The 26,723-nt window shown below is 43.4% G+C and overlaps 1 protein-coding gene across 1 annotated transcript; it reads left to right on the top strand.

Moving 5' to 3' along the window:
- The first annotated feature begins 1,667 nt into the window (after positions 1-1,667).
- Positions 1,668-19,745, top strand: ISCA1 (iron-sulfur cluster assembly 1). The gene is made up of 4 exons (XM_075828767.1): positions 1,668-1,861; positions 13,762-13,815; positions 14,208-14,313; positions 17,279-19,745. Exons 1-4 carry the CDS (start codon positions 1,781-1,783, stop codon positions 17,425-17,427), a joined length of 390 nt encoding a protein of 129 aa, XP_075684882.1. The 5' UTR covers positions 1,668-1,780; the 3' UTR covers positions 17,428-19,745.
- The last annotated feature ends 6,978 nt before the right edge of the window (positions 19,746-26,723 follow it).

The raw sequence follows: 26,723 nt of genomic DNA, 5'->3' as shown, positions 1-26,723 counted from the left end.
TTATTTTTTACAGGTTTATACTGATCGGTAGTCACTGTCCAGGGTGCTGAAAGAGTTACTGCCGATCAGTTAACTCTTTCAGCTCCCTGGACAGTGACTATTTACTGACGACGCTTAGCAACGCTGCCGTAATGACGGGTGCACACATGTAGCCACCCGTTATTACGAGAGCTCCATAGACTTCTATGGACTGTCCGTGCCGTTATTACGGCCTGAAATAGGACATGTTCTATCTTTTTCAACGGCACGGGCACCTTCCCGTGAGAAAACGGGAAGACACCCGTCGCCAATAGAAGTCTATGAGCCCGTTATTACGGGTCGTGATTACGACCCGTAATAACGGGAGTTTTTACGGTCGTGTGCATGAGGCCTAACACTGTAGCAGCAAAGTGGATGAGAGTTGAACAAATCTTATCCACATGCTGCGTAAAAAAACAGCCGAAAAAACGTTCATAAATTGACCGGTGGTGCGTTTTTTTAATCCGCAGCATGTGAATTTATGCTGCGGAATTGCTGCTTTGCTGTTGCAGGTTTTCCCCATTGAATTCAATGGGGAGGTAAAACCTGCAACAAATAGCAGATGTTGTGATTTTTTGCGGCGTAACGCATAAAAAAAAAACAAAAAACTTATACTTACCCAAAATTCTGTGCTTCTGCGTCCAGCCCGCTCTCCAGGAATGATGTTTCATCCATTGTGATCCCAGGAGGCCGGGCTGCAAGTCGTCAGAGGGACATGTCGCCATGGCTGCGGGTAAGCTATTTGGTTCGGTTTTTCAGCCAGCATTTCCTGCGGCATCCAGGACGGGAACACTGTGTGCTATTATGCAGCGTATGAACACAGCCTTAGAACTTTTTTTTTGGTCTGATTTTGTGCGCAGCATGTGGATGATCTGTTCAAATATCACCCACACTGCTGCGACTGTAATACGATGTGGATTTTACACAATTAGGGTATGTTTACACGAGGGCGTCCGTAACGGATGAAATTACGGGAATGTTTCAGCCTGAAAACATCCCCGTAATTTCAGCCGTACCGGCATGTGCAGGCGCTTGAACGCCGCGTCCATTACGGACGTAATTGGCGCTGCTATTCATTGGAGTCAATGAATAACGGCTCCAATTACGCCCCAAGAAGTGACAGGTCACTTCTTTGACGCGGGCGTCTATTTACGCGCCGTCATTTGACAGCGGCGCGTAAATATACGCCTCGTGTGAACAGACAAACGTCTGCCCATTGCTTTCAATGGGCAGATGTTTGTCAGCGCTATTGAGGCGCTATTTTCGGACGTAAATCGGGGCAAAAACGCCCGAATTACGTCCGTAAATAGGCCGTGTGAACATACCCTTAAATCCATTGCGGAAAATCAGCAGAGTTTACGCTATGTGTGAACAAAGTTTTCTGCATCGTATTTTTACGTCGTGGAAATACAAGTCAAACATGTGGGCGCAACAGAGGGAATTGTGCATCTCCGGACACCGCTCCTCCGGCTGCGGCCGGCTTCACTTCAGGCTATGATTGGTTCTGGGAAACGCTGCTGTTTTTATTGGCACTGGGAACTCTCATTCACCCTACTACGTTGTGTAACAAGGACACTTCGCTGTCAGTGTAGTGAGGGCCGCGCAGACTCAGTGCCTGCTCTCCGCCGGATTCACAACCTTCAGCCAATCAGCTGGGCGCACCGGGGCGGAGTCAAGCTGAGCCGCTGCCTAGTGTCGCCCTGTTGTTGCTGTGAGCTTGGTCCCCTCCAGCCCATGGGGGAGAGGGGAGAACGTCAACAACATGTCCGCCTCGCTTGTAAGGGCGACTGTTAGGGCGGTCAGTAAAAGGAAGCTGCAGGCTACCCGGGCGGCTCTTACACTGGTGAGTCCTCAGAGTAACGCGACGTGTGGACAGAGGCCTGACAGGCGGCGGCCCGGGATAGAGGTGACTGACGTGTGTGACCTTATGGGTGTCACGCCGCGCACGTCGTAATGTTGTGTAGCGGTTGGGAGTACTGTATAGACTGGAGAGTCATGTGGCCCGCTACTGTCCTGAATGTACAGCCCGGCATCACGTCAGAGGGTGTGGGTGGCACGGGTCATATGTCCTTGTGGGCACGGCTGCCTACTCACAAGGGTACACCATGTTACAGGCTCGTATGTCATACAACAAGTTTTAGGCCTGAGCTATCTGGTTCTTTCCTATGATAATCTATTAAACTTGACCTATGAGTTGGCGTGGCGGCGGGAATTTGAACTTATTCAAGGTCGTTCTCACCGATTGTAAACTATTTCCGTGTATAATATTACTATGTAATTCCTCAAAGGGATTCAGGACTAAAAGTGATTGATGGCATGGCAGGCAGGTCCAACCGCTGGGCCCCGCTAGATCCGCCAACAGAGGGGCCACTCGGAACAGCGCTGCAGGGCTTCGGGCATGTTCACACGGCTTATTTTAAGGCGTATTTTGTAGCGGAAAACGCTGGTGTTCCACTCCAGAATACACCTGCAAACGGCTTCCTATTGATTTCAATGGTAAATACCCTGGTTTATACGAGGCGTACTTTTATGCTGCTGAATTCAAAAGCGCCTCGTAAAAATAAAGTGGCGTCCCTTGTCAACTTTCCATTGGCACTACAAAAAAAATCGTCAAAATCAACCTAAAAAAGAAATAAAAAAACGCTTTGTATATCCGCACCAAAATCTTCTGGATTCAGAGGCTGTTTCCTCTTGAAATCCGCCTCGTATATGTCTGCCTCAAACCTATACCGCGTGAGCTCCGCTTCTAGCAGATCCAGCGTCCCCATGATGTAGAAGTTCATCCCTATTACCCCCTATCCCTATGAACCGTTGTGTGGTCAGTAGTGTGTGGCGTATACTTTACCATATTCTCCTCCACCCACATGCACTGAACCAATATACAGCATCTAAGGGTATGTGCACACGATGAGAGGCTTTTACGTCAGAAATTACAGACTGTTTTCAGGAGAAAACAGCTGCCTCGTTTCAGCCGTAAAAGCTCCTCCTCGCATTATGCGAGGCGTCTGTGACGCCTGTAATCTTGAGCTGCTCTTCATTGACTTCAATGAAGAACGGCTCAAATTACGTCTGAAAGAAGTGTCCTGCACTTCTTTGCCGAGGCAGTCAATTTACGCGTTGTCGTTTGACAGCTGTCAAACAACCACACGTAAATGACAGGTCGTCGGCAAACCCATTTAAATGAATGGGCAGATGTTTGCCGACGTATTGGAGCCGTATTTTCAGACGTAAAACGAGGCATAATACGCCTCGTTTACGGCTGAAAATAGGTCGTGTGAACCCAGCCTAATTGGGCAATGGGCCAGCAGAGTCGCGTAGTCTACAATGCTTGTCCCACTTAAAAAAAAAAAAAAAAGCTTGACTTGCCTAATCAGCGTCCTGCATGGGTGTCCCATGCAGGCTGGAGCCGGGACTGGACTGTCTAATGACAGCCGGGCTCCTGCTCCAACGGTAGCGATCAAAGTTTACTTAGATCGCAGCCGTTTAACCCCTCAAATGCTGCGGTCATTAGCGACCGCTGCATTTGAGTTGTTTATAGAGGGAGTGAGCGCCCTCTTGTCACCCATCGGTGGCCCACAAATGCAATTGCGGGCATCCAATGGGGTGCCAGGGCAGTCGGGGGGCCTAACAAAGGCCCCCAGGTCTGCCCTGGCTATATGCCTATTAGGACGTGCAATAGATGCTTGTCCGTTCTTTACTGACAGGCAATAATGTTCTGGTATACGAAGTATACCAAAACAGTATATCTGCGATCTAAAGATTGCGTAGTGAAGTCTCCTGGAGAGACTGAAAAAAGAATTAATGTGAAATAAAAATGTATAAATAGGTACACATTAAAAAAAACACATTTTTTTTGCCATAAAAAAATGTTTTTATTTAGTAAAAGTGTAAAAATAAAAATGACACATATATGGTATCCCCGCAATCGTAATGACACAAAAAATAAAGTTATCACATTATTTAAACCGCAAGGTGAACAACCATAAAAAAAGAAGGAAAAAAAGGCAAAGTTGCTTTTTTTTCCCATTTTCCCCCCCCCCAAAAAAAAAAAAAGAAATAAAAGGTTAATCAATAAGTTCCATGTACCCCAAAATGGTAACATTGAAGTCCCGCAAAAAACAAGCTCTCATATGGCGACATTGACGGAAAAATAAAAAAGTTATGGCTCTTGGAAAGCGGCGATGAAAAATAAAATTTATTTTAGTTCGAAAATGTTTTTATTCTGCAAAAGTAGTAAAACATTAAAAAAACTGCATATTTGGTATTGCCGTAATCGTACCGACCCATAAAATAAAGGTAGCATGTTATTTACACCACACACTAAATGGCGTAAATGTAAAATGCATAGAGCAATGGCTAAATTGCGGGTTTTTTTTTCAAAAAAAGTTAATAAAAAAAAATTCTACATACCCCAAAACGGTGCCATTGAAAAATACAACTCATCCCGCAAAAAACAAGTCCTCATACAGCCATGTCCACGTGAAAATAAAAAAGTTATAGCTCTTGTGAATGTGATGATGGAAAAACTATAAAAATTGCGTGGACATTAGGGCCCAGAATGCAAGCAGGGGGAAGGGGTTAAATTATGGAACATGTCCGTTCTTTTGCATTTTGCGGGCCGTGCTCCCGTACTTTGTATGGGAGCACGGCCCGAAAATGCGGGTGGCAGTCAGTGGCCGTCCGTGCCCGCAATTGCGGGACATGATTGCAGGCACGGTTGTGTGCATGGGGCCTTAGTGCTTCTTTAAAGCTAGCCATACATGTTAGGCTGTGTTCACACGCTTAGCAAAAAACGTCTGAAAATATGGCACTGTTTTCAAAGGAAAACAGCTGATTTTCTGACGGTTTTTAAGCCACTCGCGTTTTTCACGGCCGTTTTTTTATAGGGTCAATGAAAAACAGCTCAAGAAGTGACATGCACTTCTTCTCCGCGGGCATTTTCTTACGCGGTCGTTTTTTCATAACGACCGCATTAAAAAAACGTCCCATCTGAACAGAATGCCGTTTTTCCCACTAAAATCAATGGCCAGATGTTTGGAGGCGTTCTGCTTCCGATTTTTCGTCTGTTTACAGCCCGAAAAACGGCCGGAAATAAGCTGTGTGAACATACCCTAAGGGTATGTTCACACAGAGTTTTTTTGCAAACAGAAAAATCTGCAGATTTTGACCTGCCAGCACTCTTTGCAGCGTTTTTTTGGCCGCGGGGAAAAAATGCAGCGAAAACCGCTTTCTCTGCCTCCCATTGATGTCATTGAGACGGAAATGCCTGAAAAAGAACATGACGCTTTTTCTTCCCCGCGAGCATTCTTTTTCCGCTTGCGGTAAAAAGACGTCTCCGCCTACCATTGCAATCAATGGGAGGTGATTTTGGCCATTTTTTTTAGCACGGTTTCTGCGTCAAAAAAAGCGCCAAAAAGCTGTGAACTAGACCTAAGGCCTCATGCACACGATCGTATTTTTGTCCTCCCGTAAATACTGGCGTAAATACGGGTCCGGTGTCACACGTATTCGACCCGTATTGCACCAGTATTTACGCACCCTTGCCTGTAAACACGGATCCGGTGTCACCAGTATTCCACCCGTATTTACGGTCACGTTTTCTCTGCAAAATGACACTGCAGTAATCGGCAGCCCCTTCTCTCTATCAGTGCAGGATAGAGAGAAGGGACAGCCCTTTCCGCAGTAAAATAAATTCATACTTACCCGGCCGTTGTCTTGGTGACGCGTCCCTCTTTTGACATCCAGTCCGACCTCCCTGGATGACGCGGCAGTCCATGTGACCGCTGCAGCCTGTGATTGGCTGCAGCGGTCACATGGGCTGTAACGTCATCCCAGGAGGCCGGACTGGAGGAAGAAGCAGGGAGTTCTGGGTAAGTATGAACGTCCTTTTTTTTTTTTTTTTTTTTTTTTTTTTACAGGTTGATCTATATTGTGATCGGTAGTTTCTGTCCAGGGTGCTGAAAGAGTTACTGACGATTGTTTAACTCTTTCAGCACCCTGGACAGTGACTATTTACTGACTTCTCCTAGCAACGCTCCCGTAATTACAGGTGCAAACACGTAGTCACCCGTAATTACGGGAGCCCCATAAACTTCTATGGGCTGCCCGTGCCGTAATTACGGCCTGAAATAGGGCATGTTCTATATTTTTCAACGACCCGGGCACCTTCCTGTAAGCATACGGGGAGGTACCCGTGGCCAATAGAAGTCCATGGGCCCGTAAAAACGTGCTGTAATTACGGGCGTTTTTACGTTCGTGTGCATGGGGACTTAGAGGGCTATGAGGTGTTCTATATTAGAAAAATATCACAGTGAGGCCCCATTCACATACATTTAGCGTATACGTTGGGAGAAGTAGGCTGTGGCAGTGGTATCTGTCACGCATTGGCTATTATTGCATCCGTTCAACGTGTACGTCGTGAGGTGTTCATGATTTATATGTTAAACGGATGCCATAATAGGCTTTGGGTGATGGATGGCATTATGGCATCCATTTAACGTATGCATCAAAGCTTCTGACATATACTTTAAACGGATGATGCTTAGTGGCATCTGTCACCCATAGGCTCCATATAACAAAAAAAACGTATACCGCGTGGTATACGTTTTTTTTTTTTTTTTTAAATAGGGGGTGGTCTGTAAAATGCTGCATACCGTTGTCCTCTGTCTGGCTAATGTAACACTATGGACACGTTTAGTGTGTACATAGGGCGTTTTCTTGGCGTGCGCACTGAACGTACATCACATACATAGTGTGATCAGGGCTTTATATGGCATCCCATGGAACGTAACACGATTTTTGCCCTGGCTGACTGCGTATTAATCAGAGAAAAAAAACCTCTGAATGCTGCTATATAATACAGGAAAGATACAGATGTAGGGCTTGTTTAGACAAATGTGATATACGTTTCACGCGCCTCGCACGGACCTATGTTAGTCTATGGGGCCGTGCAGACTGTCCGTGAGTTTCACGCAGAGTGAGTCCGCTGCGTAAAACTTACAACATGTCCGTTATTTGTGCGTTGTTCGCGCATCACGCACCCATTGAAGTCAATGGGTGCGTGAAAATCACGCGAAGCACACGAAGCACTTCCGTGGGATGCGCGTGATTCGCGCAAGAGCAGTAAAAACTATGAATGAAAACAGAAAAGCACCACATGCTACAAACATACAAACAGTCATAATGATGGCGGCTGCGCGAAAATCACGCAGCCGCGCATCATACGCTGCTGACACACGGAGCTGTTATGGACCTTTTGCGCGCACAAAATGCCTAGTTTTTTGCACGCACAAAACGCACACGCTGGTGTAAATCCGGCCTAACTCTGTTTCTTATGAAGCATGAAAGGTCCGAGCTTTGCGTCTATAATCCAGCCACAAAAAGCTCTCCATTTCCGACTCCAAGCAGCCGTATGTGTATAGTAAACAGGAAAGTCTTCTAGGACACATGCAAGCGTCAATGTGTTTCCACCCCGGGGAGAGGTCGGAATGGAGGCTCATACTGGCAGTACACATAAGATAGCTGATAGATCTGCTGAGTGCGCATTTTTACTTCACTGGGGAAAGGGAGATAAGCGGCTGCCAGGCAACGCAGAATCCACATGTTGAAAGACGACCCTGCCTGGTGTTTTTTTTTTTTCTCCTGACTTCTGTATATAAAAATTTATTACGTGCGTGTTGTGGACTTTACTATACAGGAGCCAATTTTACTTTTGTGTGTGTGTGTGTGTGTGTGTGTGTGTGTGTGTCCACACACCCTTTAGTGGCCAGCCTATTTTAGGCCCTAATGACCAAGGATTTTTTTTTGTATTTTTTTATTTTTTTTTAGTCTTTCTATCGTCGTATTCAAAGATCTATAACTTTTCTATTTTTCTGTCTGCGTTTTTTGCGGGATTAGTTGTACTTTATGATGGCACCATTTTGGGGTACATATCATTTTTTGATTAACTTTTTTCGGGGGAATAGAAAAAACCCCTGAAATTCCGCCATTGTTCTATGCATTTTAAATTGACGCTGCTCACAGTGCGGCGTAAATAACATGTTACCTTTATTCTATGGGTCGGTACGATTACGGCGATACCACATATGTAGAGGTTTTTTATGTTTTATAACTCTTGCACAATAAAAACACTTTTGAACTAAATTTGTTTTTGCATCGTCGCTTTCCAAGAGGCGTAATTTTTTTATTTTTCTGTCAATGTAGTGATTCTTTGTTTTTTGTTTTTTTGCTGGACGAGACGTAGTTTTGATTGGTACTTTTTTGGGGTACATGGTACTTATTTATTAACTTTTATGACTTTTGGGGGGGGGCGCAATGGGAAAAAATAGCACTTTTGCCATTGTTTTTTAAATTATTTTTTTTACGGTGTTCACCTTGCGGTTTAAATTACAGATTAACTTTATTGTTTGAGTCATTACGGTCGCGGCGATACCATATATGTGTACTTTTTACACTTTTACGAAATCAAACCACTTTTTATGGGGAAAAAAATGGTTTTATTTATATTTTTTACTGTAATTTTTATTAATTTTTATTTCACATTACTTACTTATTTTTTTTAGTCCCGCTAGTGGACTTGACTATGCAAACTTTAGATCGCTGCTATAATGCTCTCGTATCCCAGAGCATTATTGCCTGTCAGTGTAATGCTGGATTCACATGAGCACATTAACGTCCGTAATGGACGGACGTATTTCGGCCGCAAGTCCCGGACCGAACACACTGCAGGGAGCCGGGCTCCTAGCATCATACTTATGTACGACGCTAGGAGTCCCTGCCTCTCCGTGGAACTACTGTCCCGTACTGAAAACATGATTACAGTACGGGACAGTGGTCCTGCAGCGAGGCAGGGACTCCTAGCATCGTACATAACTATGATGCTAGGAGCCCGGCTCCCTTCACTGAGTTCGGTCCGGTACTTCCGGCTGAAATACGTCCGTCCATTACGGACGTTAATGTGCTCGTGTGAACCCAGCCTAAATCTGACAGGCAATCTATTAGGACGTGCCTCCGGCGTGTCCTGATAGGCATATGCTCAGGGCAGACCTGGGGGCTTTTATTAGAACCCCAGCTGCCATGGCACCCCATCGGAAGTCCGCGATTGCATTTGCAGGCCGCCGATGGGTGAGAGAGGCAGCTCCCACCCTCTTTTTAAACAAGTTAAATGCCGCTTCCGCTATTGACCGCGGCACTTAAAGGTCTTTGGCGCAGGAGCCCGGCTGTCATTAGACAGCCGAGCCCCGGCTCCAGCCTGCACGGGACACCCATTCAGGGCTTGGACTGGGCCGCTGTGAAAAGGCGACAGCCTAGCCTAAGGCCCCTTAGTGACCACCGTGAAAAGGCGTATTGGTGGTCACTAGGGGGTTAAAGGGGTTGACCACTTTATCTTTATTTTCCCAAATGTGCAGAAATAGCACATAGTCACTTAGTAATAGAACTTGCAGAGTGACTCTGTGCTCTCTCCAGCATATGTGGGGAAAATAAAGAGAAAGTGGCCAAGATATGCCGTAAATGTCTGATATGGGAATAAGCCTTTAACCGGTCACCAGCATTTCACCTATTGAACTCTCCTCACCCCTCATTGGCCGCTGCTATCAAAAGTTCATTGCCGTTATCCCCGCTCCTAAACTCCTCCTCCGACTGTAAATAACCGTCTGCAAACATTTTGCGCCTTTTATCGTAATGATCGGATTTTGTGTGCTGGGGGAAGGCGAGGAGCTGTCAATCAAAAGTAAGGAGGCGGGTTAACTCGCAAAGACTTGAGGAATGAAGATCTGACTCTTTTCAAACGAAGATTTGACTCTTTTCAAACGAAGATTTGACTCTTTTCTGCTCATTAGCATACGATGTGGAAACATAAAAATACTGAATACTAAAGCTGCAGAGCCGACTAAGAAGACAATTATAGGTTATATAGAAATGATTTTTCACCCACTACCACCAGGTATAGTCGGTTTAATAGGTGAAATGCTGGTGACAGGTTCCCTTTAATGACCAGGCCCTTTTGCGCGTTAATGATCAAAGATTAGTTTTTCTTTTTTCACTGTTGCATTCTAAGTGTATGTTCACACTGCTTATTTTCGGCCGAAAAGCCGCTGAAAAATCGGAAGCAGAACGCCTCCAAATGTCTGCCCATTGATTTCAATGGGGAATAACGGCGTTCTGTTCTGGACATTTTTTTTAAAAACGGCCGCGAAAAAGAAGTGCATGTCACTTCTTGAGCCGTTTTTTGAGCCGTTTTTCATTGACTCAATAGAAAAAAGCTCTAAAAACGCGCGTATGCTTAAAAAAACTTCTGAAAATCAAGAGCTGTTTTCCCTTGAAAACCGCTTCATATTTTCTGACGTTTTGTTGCTAATCATATGAACATACCCTCAGGGTATGTGCACACGATAACTGCAATTATGTCTGAAATTACGGAGCTGTTTCAGGAGAAAACAGCTCCTGAATTTCAGACGTAATTGCTCGTACTCGCGTTTTGCGGGGCGTCTTTTACGGACGTAATTTGGAGCTGTTCTTCATTGAAGTCAATGAAAAACTGCTCCAATTACGTCCCAAGAAGTGTCCTGCACTTCGTTTGACGAGGCTGTTACTTTACGCGCTGTCTTTTGACAGCGACGTGTAAAATGACAGGTCGTCGGCAGAGTACATCGTAAAGCCCATTGAAATGAATGGGCAGATGTTTGCCGACGTATTGGAGCCATCTTTTCAGACTTAATTCGAGGCGTAAAACGCCTCCAATACGTCTGAAAATAGGTTGTGTGAACCCAGCCTCAGACGTAACTTTTTTTTTTTTTTTTTTTTTGTTCTGTCGACATAGCCGTATAAGGGCTTGTTTTTTGCGGGACGAATTGTATTTTTCAATTGCACCATTTTTGGATGCAAATAATATATCGATTAACTTTTATTTTAGGAAATAATTGAAAATAAACGGCTATTCCAGCATTGTTTTTCATGTTAGAAATGTCCAGCTTTCACTATGCGACATAAATAACATGTCACCTTTATTCTATGGGTCGGTTACAGGGATACCAAATATGTAAAGGTATTAGGTTTTCCTTTAAAAAAATAAATAAATACTTGTTTTAGCATCGCTGCATTTCAACAGCCGTAACGTTTTTATTTTTACGTCAATGTAGCCATATGTGGGCTTGTTTTTTGCGAGACAAGGTGTAGTATTTTGGGGTACATGGGACTTATTGATCAACATTTATTTTAATTTTTATACGGGGGGAATAGAAAACCACAGAATTTAGCCCTTTTTTTGGGTTGTTGTTTTTTAAGCTGTTCACCTGGCGGTTTAATGTGTTAACTTTATTGTTCGATCGCGGCAATACCATATGTGTATGTTATATTTTGGGGAAAAAGTGGTTTTATTTTTACTGTAGTCCCTTTCTTTTTTTTTTTTTTCACATAAACTTTAACTGTTTTACTTTTTTTTTTTTTTTTTTGTCAAACTTAGGGGACTTCACCATGCGATCTGCTGAACGCTGATATAATGCTTGGGTATACTTAGTTTACCAAAGTATTATTTCCTGTCCGTGTAAAACTGACAGGCAATCTATTGGGCCATGCCTCTTGCATGGACTAATAGGCAGTTGCTGAAGGCAGACCTGGGGGCCTTTGTTAGGCCCCCGGCTGCCATGAAAACCGATTGGTGCCCCGCAATATCGTTGCAGGCCTACCGATGGGGGGACATTGGATGCCGCTGTCGCTATTGACAGCGGCATCTAATGTGTTAAAATGCCGGAATCGGAGAGCGCTTCGATTCCGGCAGTTGGGGCAGGAGCCAGGCTGTGTATAACAGCCGTGCTCCTGCTGCTGATCGCGTTGGTACACTGGCAGTACCCACGTGATCAGAGCGGCGGATATATACATCGCTATGCAGGAACTAGCACCTGCTTGTGACGGATATATCCGTCGGTCGTCGTTAACGGGTTAAATCTGTGGCAAAATCTGCATGTGTAAGGACCCTTACACTTTACGTTTGAGCTTCCTGTTCAAACGTTTGTTTTTTTGTTCTTTTAGACCCTGTTCACATCTTTTTTTTATAAAGGCTCCGTCAGGGGTCTCTGTCACAGATTCCATAATTTTTGCTGAACAAAATTGCGCAACACGCAGTGCTATCTTGTCCAGAAAAATAATGGAAACATAACAAAAACCCGCCAGAACCCATTAAAGTCAGTGGGTTCTATCAAGTGCCATTGGTTTCCATAATACGATGGATCCGGCGCTTCAGGTGTTTTTGTTCTCCGTCATAGGTTCAGAACATGGAATGCAGATATAAACATAGCCTTATTTTCCTTTTCAAACAGATTTGTCAATGGATCCATTGGTAATCATTGGGGCTTCCATCATGGTTGTGTCCTGTGGATTATCCTTAAGGGTATGTTCACACGCTAGCTGGCTTTTACGGCTGAAATGACAGCCTGTTTTCAGAAGAAAACAGCTGCCTCGTTTCAGCCGTAAAAGCAGCTCCTCGTAATATACGAGGCGTCTGTGACGCTCGTATATCTTGAGCTGCTCTTCATTGAGTTCAATGAAGAACAGCTCAAATTACGTTGCAAAGAAGTGCCCTGCACTTCTTTGCCGAGGCAGACAATTTACGCGTCGTCGTTTGACAGCTGTCAAACGACGACGCGTAAATTACAGGTCGTCTGCACAGTACGTCGGCAAACCCATTCAAATGAATGGGCAGATGTTTGCCGACGTATTGCAGCCCTATTTTCAGGCGTAAAACGAGGCATAAAACGCCTCGTTTACGTCTGAAAATAGGTCGTGTGAACCCAGCCTTACTCTGCACAATTTTTCTGCAAATTTCACAATACAGAGGGTAAAATACAGCACCAATATCTCCATGTAGAGAAAGAGTTCAAAAGGGGCCTGGATGCCTTTCTTGAGGGCAATAATATTACAAGTTAAGGGCACTAGATTTCTGGAGATGGGTCATTGATCCAGAAATATATTCTGATTACCAGATTTCGAGTTGGGAAGAAATTTTGTCTTTGGGTTTGTTCACACGTGGCGGAATTGCTGTGGAATTCTCCAGCGGCCGTTTTTTACATTTGTTTCAATACATTTTTAGGCAAGTTAGTTCAGACGTTGCGGAAAACTCCGCTGCGGACCATAGGTTGCGGTGCGGACTTTTCCCTCCGCAGCATGCACTGTCTGTTGCGGAGAAGCGGAATTTCACTGCGGATTTCAGCCTTTGCAATGCAAAAACTGAAATCTGTGGCAAGTCCGCTGTGATATCTGCAACGACTAATTACTTGTCAAATATGCAAATGTTGCTGCAGATTCGTTGCGTAATTTCCCCAAATCTGCACCAACATTTGCAGCGGAAAAACTCTGCCACGTCTGAACGTGCCCTTTAGGATAAGGAAAATTTGGCTTTTGTCTCATGGGGGTTTTTACCTTCCTCTGGATCAGCTGAGCTGGATAAATTTAACGGGGCTTTTCCATCGGACATTTGTGGCATATCCGTTTAGGGTATCTAAATGCTGTTAGCAGCAGCCCAGACAAGATGGCTGTCCCCATAATCCTGTACAGAAAAAACAAAATCTACAACCAGAAAATATCAGTGAAACATCATTTTATTTCTATTCTATTTGGTTTTAGTTAGTAAAAGGAACTCTAGGTGATACATTCCCTTTAAGCTATTTGAACAAGATTCATATTGTGCCTGGTATGTGAGATATGTGATCTTTAATGCACAAGGCTAATAAATACTGTATTTTTCTACAGACCCCATCGGCCTTGAATAAAGTGAAGCAACTGCTGACAGACCAGCCTGACTATGTAAGTAGGATAGTAACTTGCAATATCTGATTGTTAAAGGGATCATCTGGTTAATAAAACCCATTTCAAATACCCTATTAGAGAATTCCTAATTAAAGAATAGAAAAACAGTGTTCCCGTTTCTGGAAAAAAAAAAATGAATAGGCCTTTCCATGTTGTATGACTGGTATTGCAGTTCATCATATTTAAAGTACATGGTCATCAGGTCCTATACAGGAAATATAAGGTCTATAGCAAGCTATGCTCTTGTGTAGCCCCGATCCTATAGGAGAGAGACGTTTCTCTGCAGAATTTGTTTGCTTCAATGCTGACGAATTCGATTGATCACGATCATAAACTGAAGTGTAACGAAGCTGAGAACAGAAATTCTATAACAAGCTTTTCTTTTACAGATTGGTCTAAAAGTAGGTGTTCGTACCAGAGGCTGCAATGGCTTGTCCTATTATTTAGAATATGTGAAGTCTAAAGGAGTTTCAGACGAGGAAGTAGCTCAGGATGGTAAGTCATTGTTAAGTCACAGCATTTTGTTTACTGTGGATTTCTGTTTTACTCTACACATTTAGAGGCAAGTCATCTGAACTCACTTATCTAATGTGTATGGGGTTCTCCTGACTCCCTCGACGACAGATGTCGGGGGGGGCGGAATAGGGCTAGGGCGTGCTGGAGTCTGTCAGTGGCTTATTCTTCTTTCACTATTTGAAATAAACATGCAACCTCGGCCAAGCATGCATGTATATGGAGGAGTCAGGAGGAAAGCTGTCTGCCAAATAAGGGTATGTTCACGTGGCCTATTTTCAGCCGTTTTTCAGGCTGTAAACGCCCCGATAAACGGCTGAGAATACGGGGGCTGAACGCCTCCAAACATCTGCCCATTGTATTCAAGGGAAAACCAGCGTTTCGTTCCCACAGAACATTTTTTACACTGCAGTTTTTAAAAACGGCGTGTAAAAAAAGAAGTGCATGTCACTTCTTGAGCCGTTTTTGGAGCTGTTTTTCATTGTCTCAATAAAAAAACGGCCATAAAAAACAGCTGTAAATCAGAGGCTGTTTTCCTTTGAAAACCGCTCTGTATTTTACAGCCGTTTTTTTGTTTAGCGCGTGAACATACCCTTAGTGTTCAGCTGACAGCTGTCTGAAGTGTATGGGCAGCTTAAAGCATACCTAACTTTTCAGGTGATTTTTCAGAGTAAGCGGTCATGTGTGTATACATGAGGAATAACATGATTTCTGGCCATTATCTGACTTGTATTCTGCATTATTTAGTTTTGCAGTTTTCCCCTCTGCAGGCTCTCCCATTTAATGCTCAGTTGTCTCAGAGCTAGTACCGTGTTTCCCCGATAGTAAGACACCCCCGATTGTAAGACGTATCGGGGGTTTCAGGGGGGTCGGCTAATATAAGCCGTACCCCGAAAGTAAGACATATGTCTTACTTTCGGGGAAACACGGGGGTATTGCCGCCTCCTGCCCACTTCCGCGCCGCCCCCTCTCCATACGTCACCGCGCCGGATATATCCGTCCTCAGCAGCTGCTAGTTCGCGCAGGAGGACGGATATATCCGTCCTGTGATGGCGCGGGTACTGAGACTGTACCCACGCGATCAGCGGCAGGAGCACGGCTGTTATACACAGCCTGGCTCCTGCTGCAACTGCCGGAATCGAAGCGCGCGCCGATTCCGGCAGTTTAACCCATTAAATGCCGCTGTCAATAGTGACAGCGGCATTTAATGTGTTTGACAGAGGGGGGAGCTCCCTCTGTCACCCGATCGGCGCCCCCGCAAACAAATCGCGGGTCGCCGTCGGGTTTCCATGACAGCCGGGGGTCTAACAAAGACCCCCAGGTCTGCCTTCAGCATCTGCCTGTTAGGCGATGCCGGAGGCATGACCTAATAGGTTGCCTGTCAGTTTTACACTGACAGGCAATAATGCTTCGGTATACTAAGTATACCAAAGCATTATATATGCGATCGGCACATCGCATAGTGAAGTCCCCTGGTGGGACTAAAAAAAAAAATGTAAAACAGTTAAATAAAGTTTGTGAAAAAAAAATAAATAATAATTCGACAATTTTTTTCCAATATAAGACATACCCCGAAAGTAAGACATAGTGGGGCTTTTGGGGATAAAAAGAAAGTAAGACACTGTCTTACTTTCGGGGAAACACGGTAGGTAGAGCCTAACTGCTATCATGTCTTCTATACACTGTACACATAGAAGAGGAAAATCCTGCTCTACTATCTTTATCTACCACGTATATAGAAGCAGCAGCAGCAGCATGGAGGAAATGATACAAAAGTACTGAGCAGTGTAGCTGAGAATCCAGCACTGGGGTGACATAGAAGCTACGGATTTGCAGCATGTAATATGCATTGTGTGCATTTGGCCTTATTCTGCGCTGTAACTAGGGATGGCCAATGCTTGACAGCGGGAGGACAGCAGATTACAGGAAGGGAGACACCTAGTGGCAGTAACTTCCCACAGAATTTGCGTGGATAAAGCAACTACATTTTAACAGTAAATTACAAAATTGATATAATATCAGGTAAACTCTGATTATAAACTGTTTGAAAAGCTGGTGTCCATTGAAGTGAATTATTGTCAAGCATGATGACATTGTATTCCCTCTGAGAACATACTGCATATGCTTTTACAGTTCCAGCTTTCAAGCTTTAGTTTCCTTTAGTTTACTTAACCCGTTAGTGACCACCAATAAACCTTTTCACGGCGGTTACTAATGGGTTTTATTCTGATGCAGTATCCTTTTTACGGCGCTGCATCAGAATAAATCTGCTCCGCCTGAAGCAGTAAAAGCTCACTGCTCTCAACTACAGTCTGTAGCTGAGGGCTTGGAGCAGACCTGCTCAGGTGGGTTTGAAATTAACATCGATGCCGCCCGTTTAACCCCTCAGATGCGACACTCAATAGCGACCTCCGCATCTTAGTGGTTTTAGAGGGAGGGGGCCAATGGTTTCTATGGCAGCCGTGGGCCTAACAAAGGCCCCCAGGTCTGCCTCTAGTGAATGCCTGTTAGGCCATGCCAGAGGCATGGCCTAACATATGCCGGTCAGTTTTGCACTGACAAGCAATAATACGCTACAATTGAACTATTGCTGTATATTAGAAAAGCGATCAAATGATCGCATAGTGAAGTCCCCTAGTGGGACTAAAAAAAAAAAGTTCAAGGCCTCAAGCACACATCCGTGGCCCTTCATAGGGCCGCAAAACACAAACCGCACCCGGATGGCTTCCGTGTGCGGTCCGTAGTTTTAGCGGACCAATAAATAGAATGGCCGAGACTGTTCCGCAAAATGACAATTTTTGGGGGAGACAACGAGTAACCTAGTTAAATGAGCTGGTTGTCCATTGTCTTTATTGAATGTGTGTTTCTTAACTGTATTTGACATGAATGAGGGTTGTCCTGTTAAAATGCCAGATTCAATAAGATTTTTTTTACTTTCTTTTGGCAGGAGTGCGAGTGTTCATCGAGAAGAAAGCTCAGCTAACCCTTTTAGGGACAGAAATGGACTATGTAGAAAACAAACTTTCCAATGAGTTTATTTTTAATAACCCAAACATTACAGGAACCTGTGGATGCGGAGAAAGCTTTAACATTTAGCACACAAGCATTGTCTGCTCTCAAGCTCCCGGGAAATGCCTTCCCTCATAATCCAGCATTGTAAAGCACTTTGTATGAATCTGCGGCTTTGTGACATGTTTCTAACTATTTGGCCTAATAAAGGTTTGTTTCGGGAACGTTTCATTCAGTTCCTGTCATGATAACCTGGGTAAGTCACCAAATGGAACATCATTTGTTTCTGGAAGCTTTTTCTTTTTCCCCTCACATACTGGTTGTATTCTATTTAGCAAAAGGCTTTTGAAGCATTCATCTTTGTTTAGTGAAATAGGCCTATACGGTAAATTTATATAATAACATTTCTACTGTCAGTGCTTCTTTGTGAAAAAAATCCTTTCTTTCCGCGGTTCCGCCTCTGACCTCCCATTGAAATCAAAGGGAGGCAGAAAAAACCTGCGGCGCTTGTTTCTGAGCGTTTTTCGCAGCGAAAACCATGGCAAAAAAGCGCAGGCAGGTCTAAATCTGCCTCAAAATTCCTCAGAATTCTCCCTGCAAAAAAAAAACTCCATGTGAACTAGGCCTTACAGTGAAGATCCAAAAACCGTATTTGGAAAAATCTAAAACGATTTATATAACAAGTGGCTAACTATCAGTTGTCTTTACTATTTGATAAATATTACAATAAGGCACCCGGACACAATTTTAAAGTCTGTTACTAAGTTTCAAGTTCTTATTTGCTTTTACCCATGACTTGAACTTTTTAGTGAAATACAAGATAAATGTCTATCCTCATGATGATCACTTTCTCCAAAGATCTTCAATAATCCTAAAGCATTTTTCTAGAGCCGCTGTCATGAGACCGTTTTGCAGATTCCTATCAGCAGTTAAGTGCACTCACTGTACAGCCCCCCCCCCACTGAAGTGCAGTTTGGGGGTGCTGTTCCACAGTTGTCCTGCAAAGAGGACTTGCGGATCGCACTTTCGGAGAGCCCTGTCAGCCAGCGCTTCCTACCCAATCGGAGGTGTCGGTAGAACAAATGGTGGCCTACCTGCTGATAGGCATTTCTATTTAAAGTGCCGTTCTCATTCTAAGTATATCCCTGTTAGGCTAGGGCTACACGATGACTTTGGCCGCGACACAAGTCGTGCGGCCAAAATCGCTGTCACCCTGCCTGCATCACCGGTAATGAAAGTCAATGACCCGCAAGTTACTGTGACACCATTGCAAGTTCAGCGGTTTTTGGATTTCTTGCGTCTGTGGAGTCTGCTGCGCCATCTTGTAAGTCGCAAAGCGATATCATTGACTTTCATTGCCTGCGAAGCAAGCAGGACGACACAGCGATCTTTGGTTGCGCCACCTGTATCACGGCCCAAGCCGCGGTGTAGCCCCAGCCTAACTGTTCATGTTAGAACTTTTCCATCTTGTAACACAATGTGAGTGATTTGGTTTTGCGGGCTTCACTTGTGAACATGGACCTAATGAATAGCTGGTAACGGTCTTCCGTATAGAATGTGCATGACGGCTTAGAAAATAACTGCTGGTTATTGCTGATATAAGTGGTCCAATAATATCCGCTTTCCCCGGTCACACGCAACAGTCACATAGTTTCTATAACTGGTGATTTGTCATTCAGAATTTACAAATTAATTTTTATATTACTATTTTTCTATGTTACTCGTGAGTATGAATGACCTCATTGTGTTGATATTTGATGATAAATCAACTTTTGTTATCTAAATGGTACAAGAAAGCTTTATTATAATCCCAGTTGGGAGCCGCTTACAATAACATCATTAAAACGGTCACAATGAGGGTTTTTTGGAGCACCACCTTTAAGTTGTACGTTTAAAATCAAACCTTGCCCCTAAATCTGGTTTAGTCCAGTACTGCTTTTCACTCTATAATTTTCTTCTTTTTCTGTGCTTGAAGGCAAATATATCCATCTATATCCATCCATAGAATCACTATGTAAACCAAGTCCCCTTCTCTTGCGAGGTCCCAGATGGGGTTAAATGTGCTGCTACTGTTTTTGGCATTTTATAGATTAAACTTTCTCTTCAAATCTTGAGGAAATCCTATATCCATACACAACAGCAAGTTTCCGATTAGTAGTTCATAGGCGTAAAATACCTGTTTTTCTGTATTGGTTTCATTATTTATCAAGGGATTTGTTGGAATATGCATAATGTGTATTATATAATATCTGATTGTTAAATCGCCACTGATGTGTTTTTGTTCAAGGACTCCTGAAACGCACAAGTAACTTCTTTAACTTGAACATTGAATATAATATGGAACATTAACAGCTTGGAAAAGTTATGTTCATTTTGGCTTGAAAAATAAAATATATGAGAAATAATTTTTTTTGTGTGTGTTTTTGTTTCTTAGACCAGTATGGGCACCTTTTTTTCTGTTTTGTACACGTTATTATGACATCAGATCTTATAATACTTTTGCTCACTTTATTTTCGGCTATCTCAGTCAGTAAGATTTGTGTTCCACTTCATATCTAGTAATACTGAATTACTTTATAGAATACAGTCTGTTCTGTTGTCCAGAAAACCCTGGAATTCGACTGGGCCAAGTGTGACATTGCAAGTAATGATTTTGAATGTGGTCGCGTTATGTCACGTGACCTAATACGACACGACGGTCGCAAAAAATCCAAACCTGCTGGATTTTTGGATGCAGATCTCAAGTTGCATGAGACTCTAAACCAAATTGCACCCTAAAATTCCAGGCATTCTAAAAAAAAGAAAAATTGCTAAAAAAAATTGCCGCATGTCCAAACTCGCCGTGTAGCCCTTGCCTAAAGTGCGTACAAATCACACCCAATAAATTGTGACGTGTGCGACTTGATGTTGCGTGACCAAAGTCGCCGTGTAGCCCTAGCCTTAAAGAAGCACTTCAGTTAATTATTTTAACTATATAACCTGTGTAACTCAATGGGGCCGTTCAGACAGTCCGTGATTTTCACTCAGCGTATGTCCGCTGCATAAAACTCACTACATGTCCTATACTTGAGCGTTTTTTGCGCATCACGCACCCATTGAAGTCAATAGGTGCGTGAAAATCACGAGCGGCACACGAATGCACTTCCGTGTGTGCGCGTGATTCGCGCAACACTTGTTCAAGAAATTAAGGCAAAAATAAAAGCGCCTCCATTTCTGATTTTAAACATAAAAACAGTGTCCTAACGATGCCATATGCGCGAAAATCACGCAGACACGCACCATACACGGATGTCACACGGAACGGCAACGCGCGCAAAACGCTGCATTTTTTGCGTGTGCAAAACGCACTAGTTTGTGTGAATAAGGCCTTAGGGCAGATTCACACGAGCGTTGCGTTTTTGCACGCGCAAACAACGCGGCGTTTTGCGCGCGCAAAAAACATTTGGCAGCTGCGTGTGTCATCTGTGTCTGATGCGCGGCTGCGTGATTTTCGCGCAGCCGCCATCATAGAGATGAGGCTAGTCGACGGCTGTCACTGTCCAAGGTGCTGAAAGAGCTAACTGATCGGCAGTAACTCTTTCAGCACCCTCGACAGTGAATGCCGAACACAATATCGCAAAACCTGTAGAAAAAAAAGAAAAAGTTCGTACTTACCGAGAACTTCCCGGCCGTTTCCTTGGTGACGCGTCCTTGGTGACACGCCTCTCTTGACATCGGGCCCCACCTCCCTGGATGACGTGCCAGTCCATGTGACCGCTGCAGCCTGTGCTTGGCCTGTGATTGGTTGGAGCTGTCACTTGGACTTAATTGTCATCCCTGGAGGTCAGACTGGAGGAAGAAGCCGGGAGTTATCGGTAAGTCAGAACTTCGTTTTTTTTTCTACAGGTTCATGTATATTGGGATCGGAAGTCACGGTCCATGGTGCTGAAACAGTTTAACTCTTTCAGCACCATGGACAGTGACTATCACCTGACGTCGCGTACCGATAATTTTTTTGCCGAGTTCGGCCAAAACGAGTTTGGCAGAACCCGGTGAAGTTCGGTACGCTTGTCCGGCTTCGCTCATCGCAAAGACACTCCGTTTGGATGTTCGGAAACAGAAAAGCACGTGGTGCTTTTCTGTTTTCATTCATCCTTTTCACTGCTGTTGCGCGAATCACGCTCGTCCCACGGAAGTGCTTCCGTGTGGTGCGCGTGATTTTCACGCACCCATTGACTTCAATGGGTGCGTGATGCGCGAAATACGCAGAGTTATTGAACCTGTCGCGCTTTTTGCGCAGCAGACAAACGCTGCACAAAAAGCACGGACTGTCTGTACTGTCCCATAGACTTGTATTGGTCCATGCGTACCGCGTGAAAACCACGCGGCCCGCACGGACCGAATACACGCTCGTGTGAATCCCCCCTTACTGTGTAGTTTGGGCACCAGTGTATATGAAATACATAGAGCTAGAGAAGGTTCAGAGTTGTCCTATTAGGGCATATGGATGTCAGAGGGGCTTCTGCTGTTGGTGCAACCACATATTACATTGTCCCCCGTTTACTTAGTGGCATATAATAGTCATTGCAGGGAAAATGTGTGGCTATCTTCAGCTAGCCTCTGTTATACCAGCTGATTGCAAGGGGTTTTGACAGCTGAGGCAGCGGCGATCAGCTGATCACTGGGGTAAGGCTTTCTTTTATGGAGGGATCTCCCCTTAAGGCGAAATTCACACGAATGTGTGCGTTTTGCGCGCCCAAATAACGGTGTTTTTTTGCGCGTTGCAGTTCCCTGTGTCATAAGTGTTTGGTGCGTGGCTGCGTGATTTTCGCGCATATGGCATCGTTATGACACTGTTTTTATGTTTAGAAACAGAAATGAAGGAGGTGCTTTATTTTTGCCTTCATTTCTTGAACAAATGTTGCGCGAATCACGCGCAGCACACTGAAGTGCATCCGTGTGCCGCGCGTGATTTTCACACCCATTGACTCAATTGTAGGACATGTCGTGAGTTTTACACACTGGACACGCTGCGTGAAAATCACGGACTGTGAACAGCCCCATTGAGTTACATAAGTCGGTGCGACGCGCGTATCACGGAAGTGAACTACGCTCGTGTAAATAAGGCCTCGTTTACACGAGCGTGATATACGTCCGTGCGACGCACGTGCTTTTCACGTGGGTCGTACGGACCTATGTAAGTCTATGGGGCCGTGCAGACAGTCCGTGAGTTTTGCTCAGCGTGAGTCCGCTGAAAAAAACTCACGACGTCCTATATTTGTGCGCTGTTCGTGCATCACGCACCCATTGACGTCAATGGGTGCGTGAAAATCACGCAGGTCACACGGAAGCACTTCCGTGCGAACTGCGTGATTCGCGCAACAGCTGTCAAACTCTGAATGTAAACAGAAAAGCACCACGTGCTTTTCTGTTTACAAACATCCAAACGGAGTGTCATAATGATGGCGGCTGCGCGAAAATCACGCAGCCGCGCATCATACGCTGATGACACATGGAGCTGTTAAGTGCCTTTTCCGCACTCAAAACGCTGCGGTTTTTGCGTGCGCAAAACGCACATGCTCGTGTAAATGAGGCCTAAATGTAATAGGTGGATTAGGGTACCAACAAAGATTATCAAAATGGAAATGATGGCTTAGTGACCACCTAACTACTATTTATATTATTTCGGCCTAAATAATCTGCAAGTCTGTCAATATTACCACCTCCTAAACCTGTACTGAATTATGTCATGTTTATTTTTATTTATTTTTTTGTTTTTTTTTAGAATACTAACATAAATTGAACACATTCGCCCACACAAATAATCATTAATTCACACTACCATAATTTGCAATAAATAGTACATTAATACATGCTTATATTAAAAGGTAAAGGAATTTTTAATAGATTAACCCCTTCCTGCCACAGCCACTTTTGGACCAAATGACAGAGCCTTATTTGTAAAATCTGACGTGTTGCTTTGTGATAATAACTTTGGAATGCTTTTACCTATCCAAGCAATGCTGAGATTTTCTCGTGACATATTGGACTTTATGTAAGTGAAAAAATTTGGCAGATAAATTAAATATTTATTTTTGAAAAACACTGAAAATGTGCAAAATTTTTTATTTTTCTAAATTTAAACGTATCTGCTTGTAAGACAGAAAGTTACCGTATTTTTCGGACTATAAGACGCAGTTTTTAGCAAGAATAAATCTTGCTAAAAAGTCCCTGTGTCTTATAGTTGGCAGTCCAGGAACCTGGCAGCGCCAGGCCCCCTGACCGCTCCTTACTTAACCCCTTCCCGACCCATGATATGCCGGCACATTATGGGGAGGGGATGATGTATGGATCTGGCTCACGCGATGAGCCTGCTCCATACACTGCAGGTGTCAGCTTCTGACACGCTGCTCTAACGGCCAGGAACTGTTCCTGGCTGTTTACCTAGTTAAATGCCACAGTCCATAGTGACCGTGGCATTTATAGCGGTTTATCTATGAAGGACATTTATGACATTTCCACAGGATATGTCATAAATGTCAGATAGATCCAAGTCCCCCCTCTGTGACCCGCATCTATCTCTAGAATGGGGCCCCCTAAACCCAGTTCTAGCTTACCCGGCTCCACTGTCTTCCGGCCACTTCACTTCCTGGTTACATGGTCGAGTTACGCAGTTTCCATAACTCCCATACAACTGAATAGTAGTTACGGAAACAGCGTAGCATGCTACGCTCCTTCTGTAACTGCCATTCACTACTCTGGGAGTTATGGAAACAGCGTAGCTCAGCTAGTTACGCTGTTTCCTTAACTAATCCATGTATTGTACCAGCGATCTAATAATCGCTGGTTCAAGTTTCCTAGGGGAACTAATGGTATAGGTGAGGAGAAAAGTGGAGTCTTCAAGAGGCGCTACTACACACGGGATAACATGCAAACCCGTGAACGATCGTAAATCAGGTATGCTGTTGGAGTTCCAAAGGTTTATTATAGAAGCAAGTGGCAACGCGTTTCAATGCTTGAACAGCATCTTCATCAGGCCATAAGACCTTCGATATGCAAGGTCTTAAATACTAAATTGCTAACAGAGAAAAACCGCCAAAAAAACGGAGGTCAGAGGGCAATGATGACTTCATTACCGGGATCAAACGGTCACAGGGCGTATCATTTACATCAAGAATACATATTCAGATAAAACAATGTAGTACATCCACAATAAACACTATTAAAATGCAACAACGCTTATTAATGAATAAAAAATATGAATATAAAATATTTTCTACGTTAATAATACAGTGAAAACTATATAAAGATTGAATAATATATATAAAAACTAGTACAATAAATTAGTTGTGTTAATAAACGGAGGAAGCGGACTAAACTCAATATGCTTGAATTTTGCAGAAAACGAATAATAGACTTAGCAAGGTGCCATAGGTTGCCAGGCAACGCAAACTATGTCAGTGAATGTACCTGAAGAAAAAAAACACACGTTATTGCTGTGAAACTTGTCTACGAACAGGACAGAAGGGGAATGTATAAGAGAACAAAACGTCTAAAGGTAAGCGATTCCCGACATAGATACTACTTTTGTAGCTACTCAAGGGCTGATTCAGATATGTCATTTAGACCGTCTGGTTGGAGGGTCTGCAATTTGAAAATCCGGTAGTTTTCACATTGTTTCAGCTTACAGAATCTGTTTGTAACATTATGAAGAATGTGTTCTATAGGGGTAATGACGATGTTACTATATTGGCTATTATGTGCAGAGGCAAAATGACGGGAAACATTGTGCTTCATGAAACCCGTATTTACATTAAATCTGTGATTGTTAATCCTCGTACGTAGGCATTGTGTTGTACGACCGACATACTGCAAGCGACAAGGGCATTCCAACATATATATTACGTAGGAACTCCCACAATTAAGGAAGATCCTAATAGGAAAGGTTTAGTTTGTTACTGTATATGTATATGTACACACAAAAAAAGTACATATACATCCACAATTTAGTAACATCGTCATTACCCCTATAGAACACATTCTTCATAATGTTACAAACAGATTCTGTAAGCTGAAACTACGAGAAAACTATTGGATTTTCAAATTGCAGACCCTCCAACCAGACGGTCTAAATGACATATCTGAATCAGCCCTTGAGTAGCTACAAAAGTAGTATCTATGTCGGGAATCGCTTACCTTTAGAAGTTTTGTTCTCTTATACATTCCCCTTCTGTCCTGTTCGTAGACAAGTTTCACAGCAATAACGTGTGTTTTTTTTCTTCAGGTACGTTCACTGACATACAAGGTGCCATAGGTTGCCAGGCAACGCAAACTAAGTCTTTTATTCATTTTCTGCAAAATTCCTCCGTTTATTAACACAACTAATTTATTGTACTAGTTTTTATATATATTGTATATTATTCAATCTTTATATAGTTTTCACTGTATTAATGTAGAAAATATTTTATATTCATATTTTTTATTCATTAAGCATTGTTGCATTTTAATAGTGTTTATTGTGGCTGTACTACATTGTTTTTGTTTTATCTGAATATGTATTCTTTTTTTTTTTTTTCGTTATCAAAACATTTTTTATTAGAAAATAAACAAAGCAGATAAAACATTACACAAAATTGCAAAAGTTGGCACATAGTGCAATACAAGAAAGTCAAATTGTAAGAAATATTACAAAAACATATGAGTAATGGTAGGAGGTAGCCTCCTAAACATCAAAGTAAGAGGAACTAAATAATAAAATCTAATGTTAAGTAACAATACCATAACTACAGCAAAAGTAGTGTAATATTTAGGGAAAACCAGTCCCAAAGACGAGTATTGATGACACGTTTAAGTGCATATTCTAACACAAAGTTATATATACACAAGACAACGAAGGGAAACACAGACGGACAAAAGCACACAGAATTTGGCAAAATGAGTGTTCAATAGAGGCCATCCAACCAAAGAGGCATATCAGGACCCCCCCCCCCCTGGAATTCAGACCATACTGACCAATATCGAACAAAAACCTCGGACTTACCGCGATCAGCAGACATTAACTCCTCCATCCTCATAATCCCATTCAGTTCCATCACTTATTCCTTCAAGGAAGGCACGGTACTAGACTTCCAATGACGTGGAATGACAGTTCTAGCTGCAGTCAGAAAATGTCTAAAAATCCCATTTTTGAGGTGTGGTAGTGATCCAGGGACCATGGAAAGCAGTCCAACCGCAGGCGAGGTAGGAACGTCAGTACCAAAAAGCTTATTGCCAAGATTTAAAAAAAAAAATCCCAGAAGGGGCGGAGCTTGGGGCAATCACACCAAATGTGCAACATGGTTCCAGGAGCCTCCCCACACCTCCAACAAGCTGCAGACACATCAGGAAATATCCTATGCAAAAGG

This window comes from Rhinoderma darwinii, chromosome 1 (genome assembly GCF_050947455.1).
Source record: "Rhinoderma darwinii isolate aRhiDar2 chromosome 1, aRhiDar2.hap1, whole genome shotgun sequence".
Lineage (NCBI taxonomy): Eukaryota > Metazoa > Chordata > Amphibia > Anura > Rhinodermatidae > Rhinoderma > Rhinoderma darwinii.
The sequence above is the reverse complement of the archived record's forward strand: the minus strand, read 5'-3'. Positions and strand labels throughout refer to the sequence as shown.

Coding starts and splice junctions, on each gene's coding strand:
- ISCA1 (XM_075828767.1), top strand. CDS start 1,781: ATGTCCGCCTCGCTTGTAAGGGCGACTGTTAGGGCGGTCAGTAAAAGG. Junction 1,862..13,761: donor CCCGGGCGGCTCTTACACTG/GTGAGTCCTCAG, acceptor ATTTTTCTACAG/ACCCCATCGGCCTTGAATAA. Junction 14,314..17,278: donor CGAGGAAGTAGCTCAGGATG/GTAAGTCATTGT, acceptor TTCTTTTGGCAG/GAGTGCGAGTGTTCATCGAG.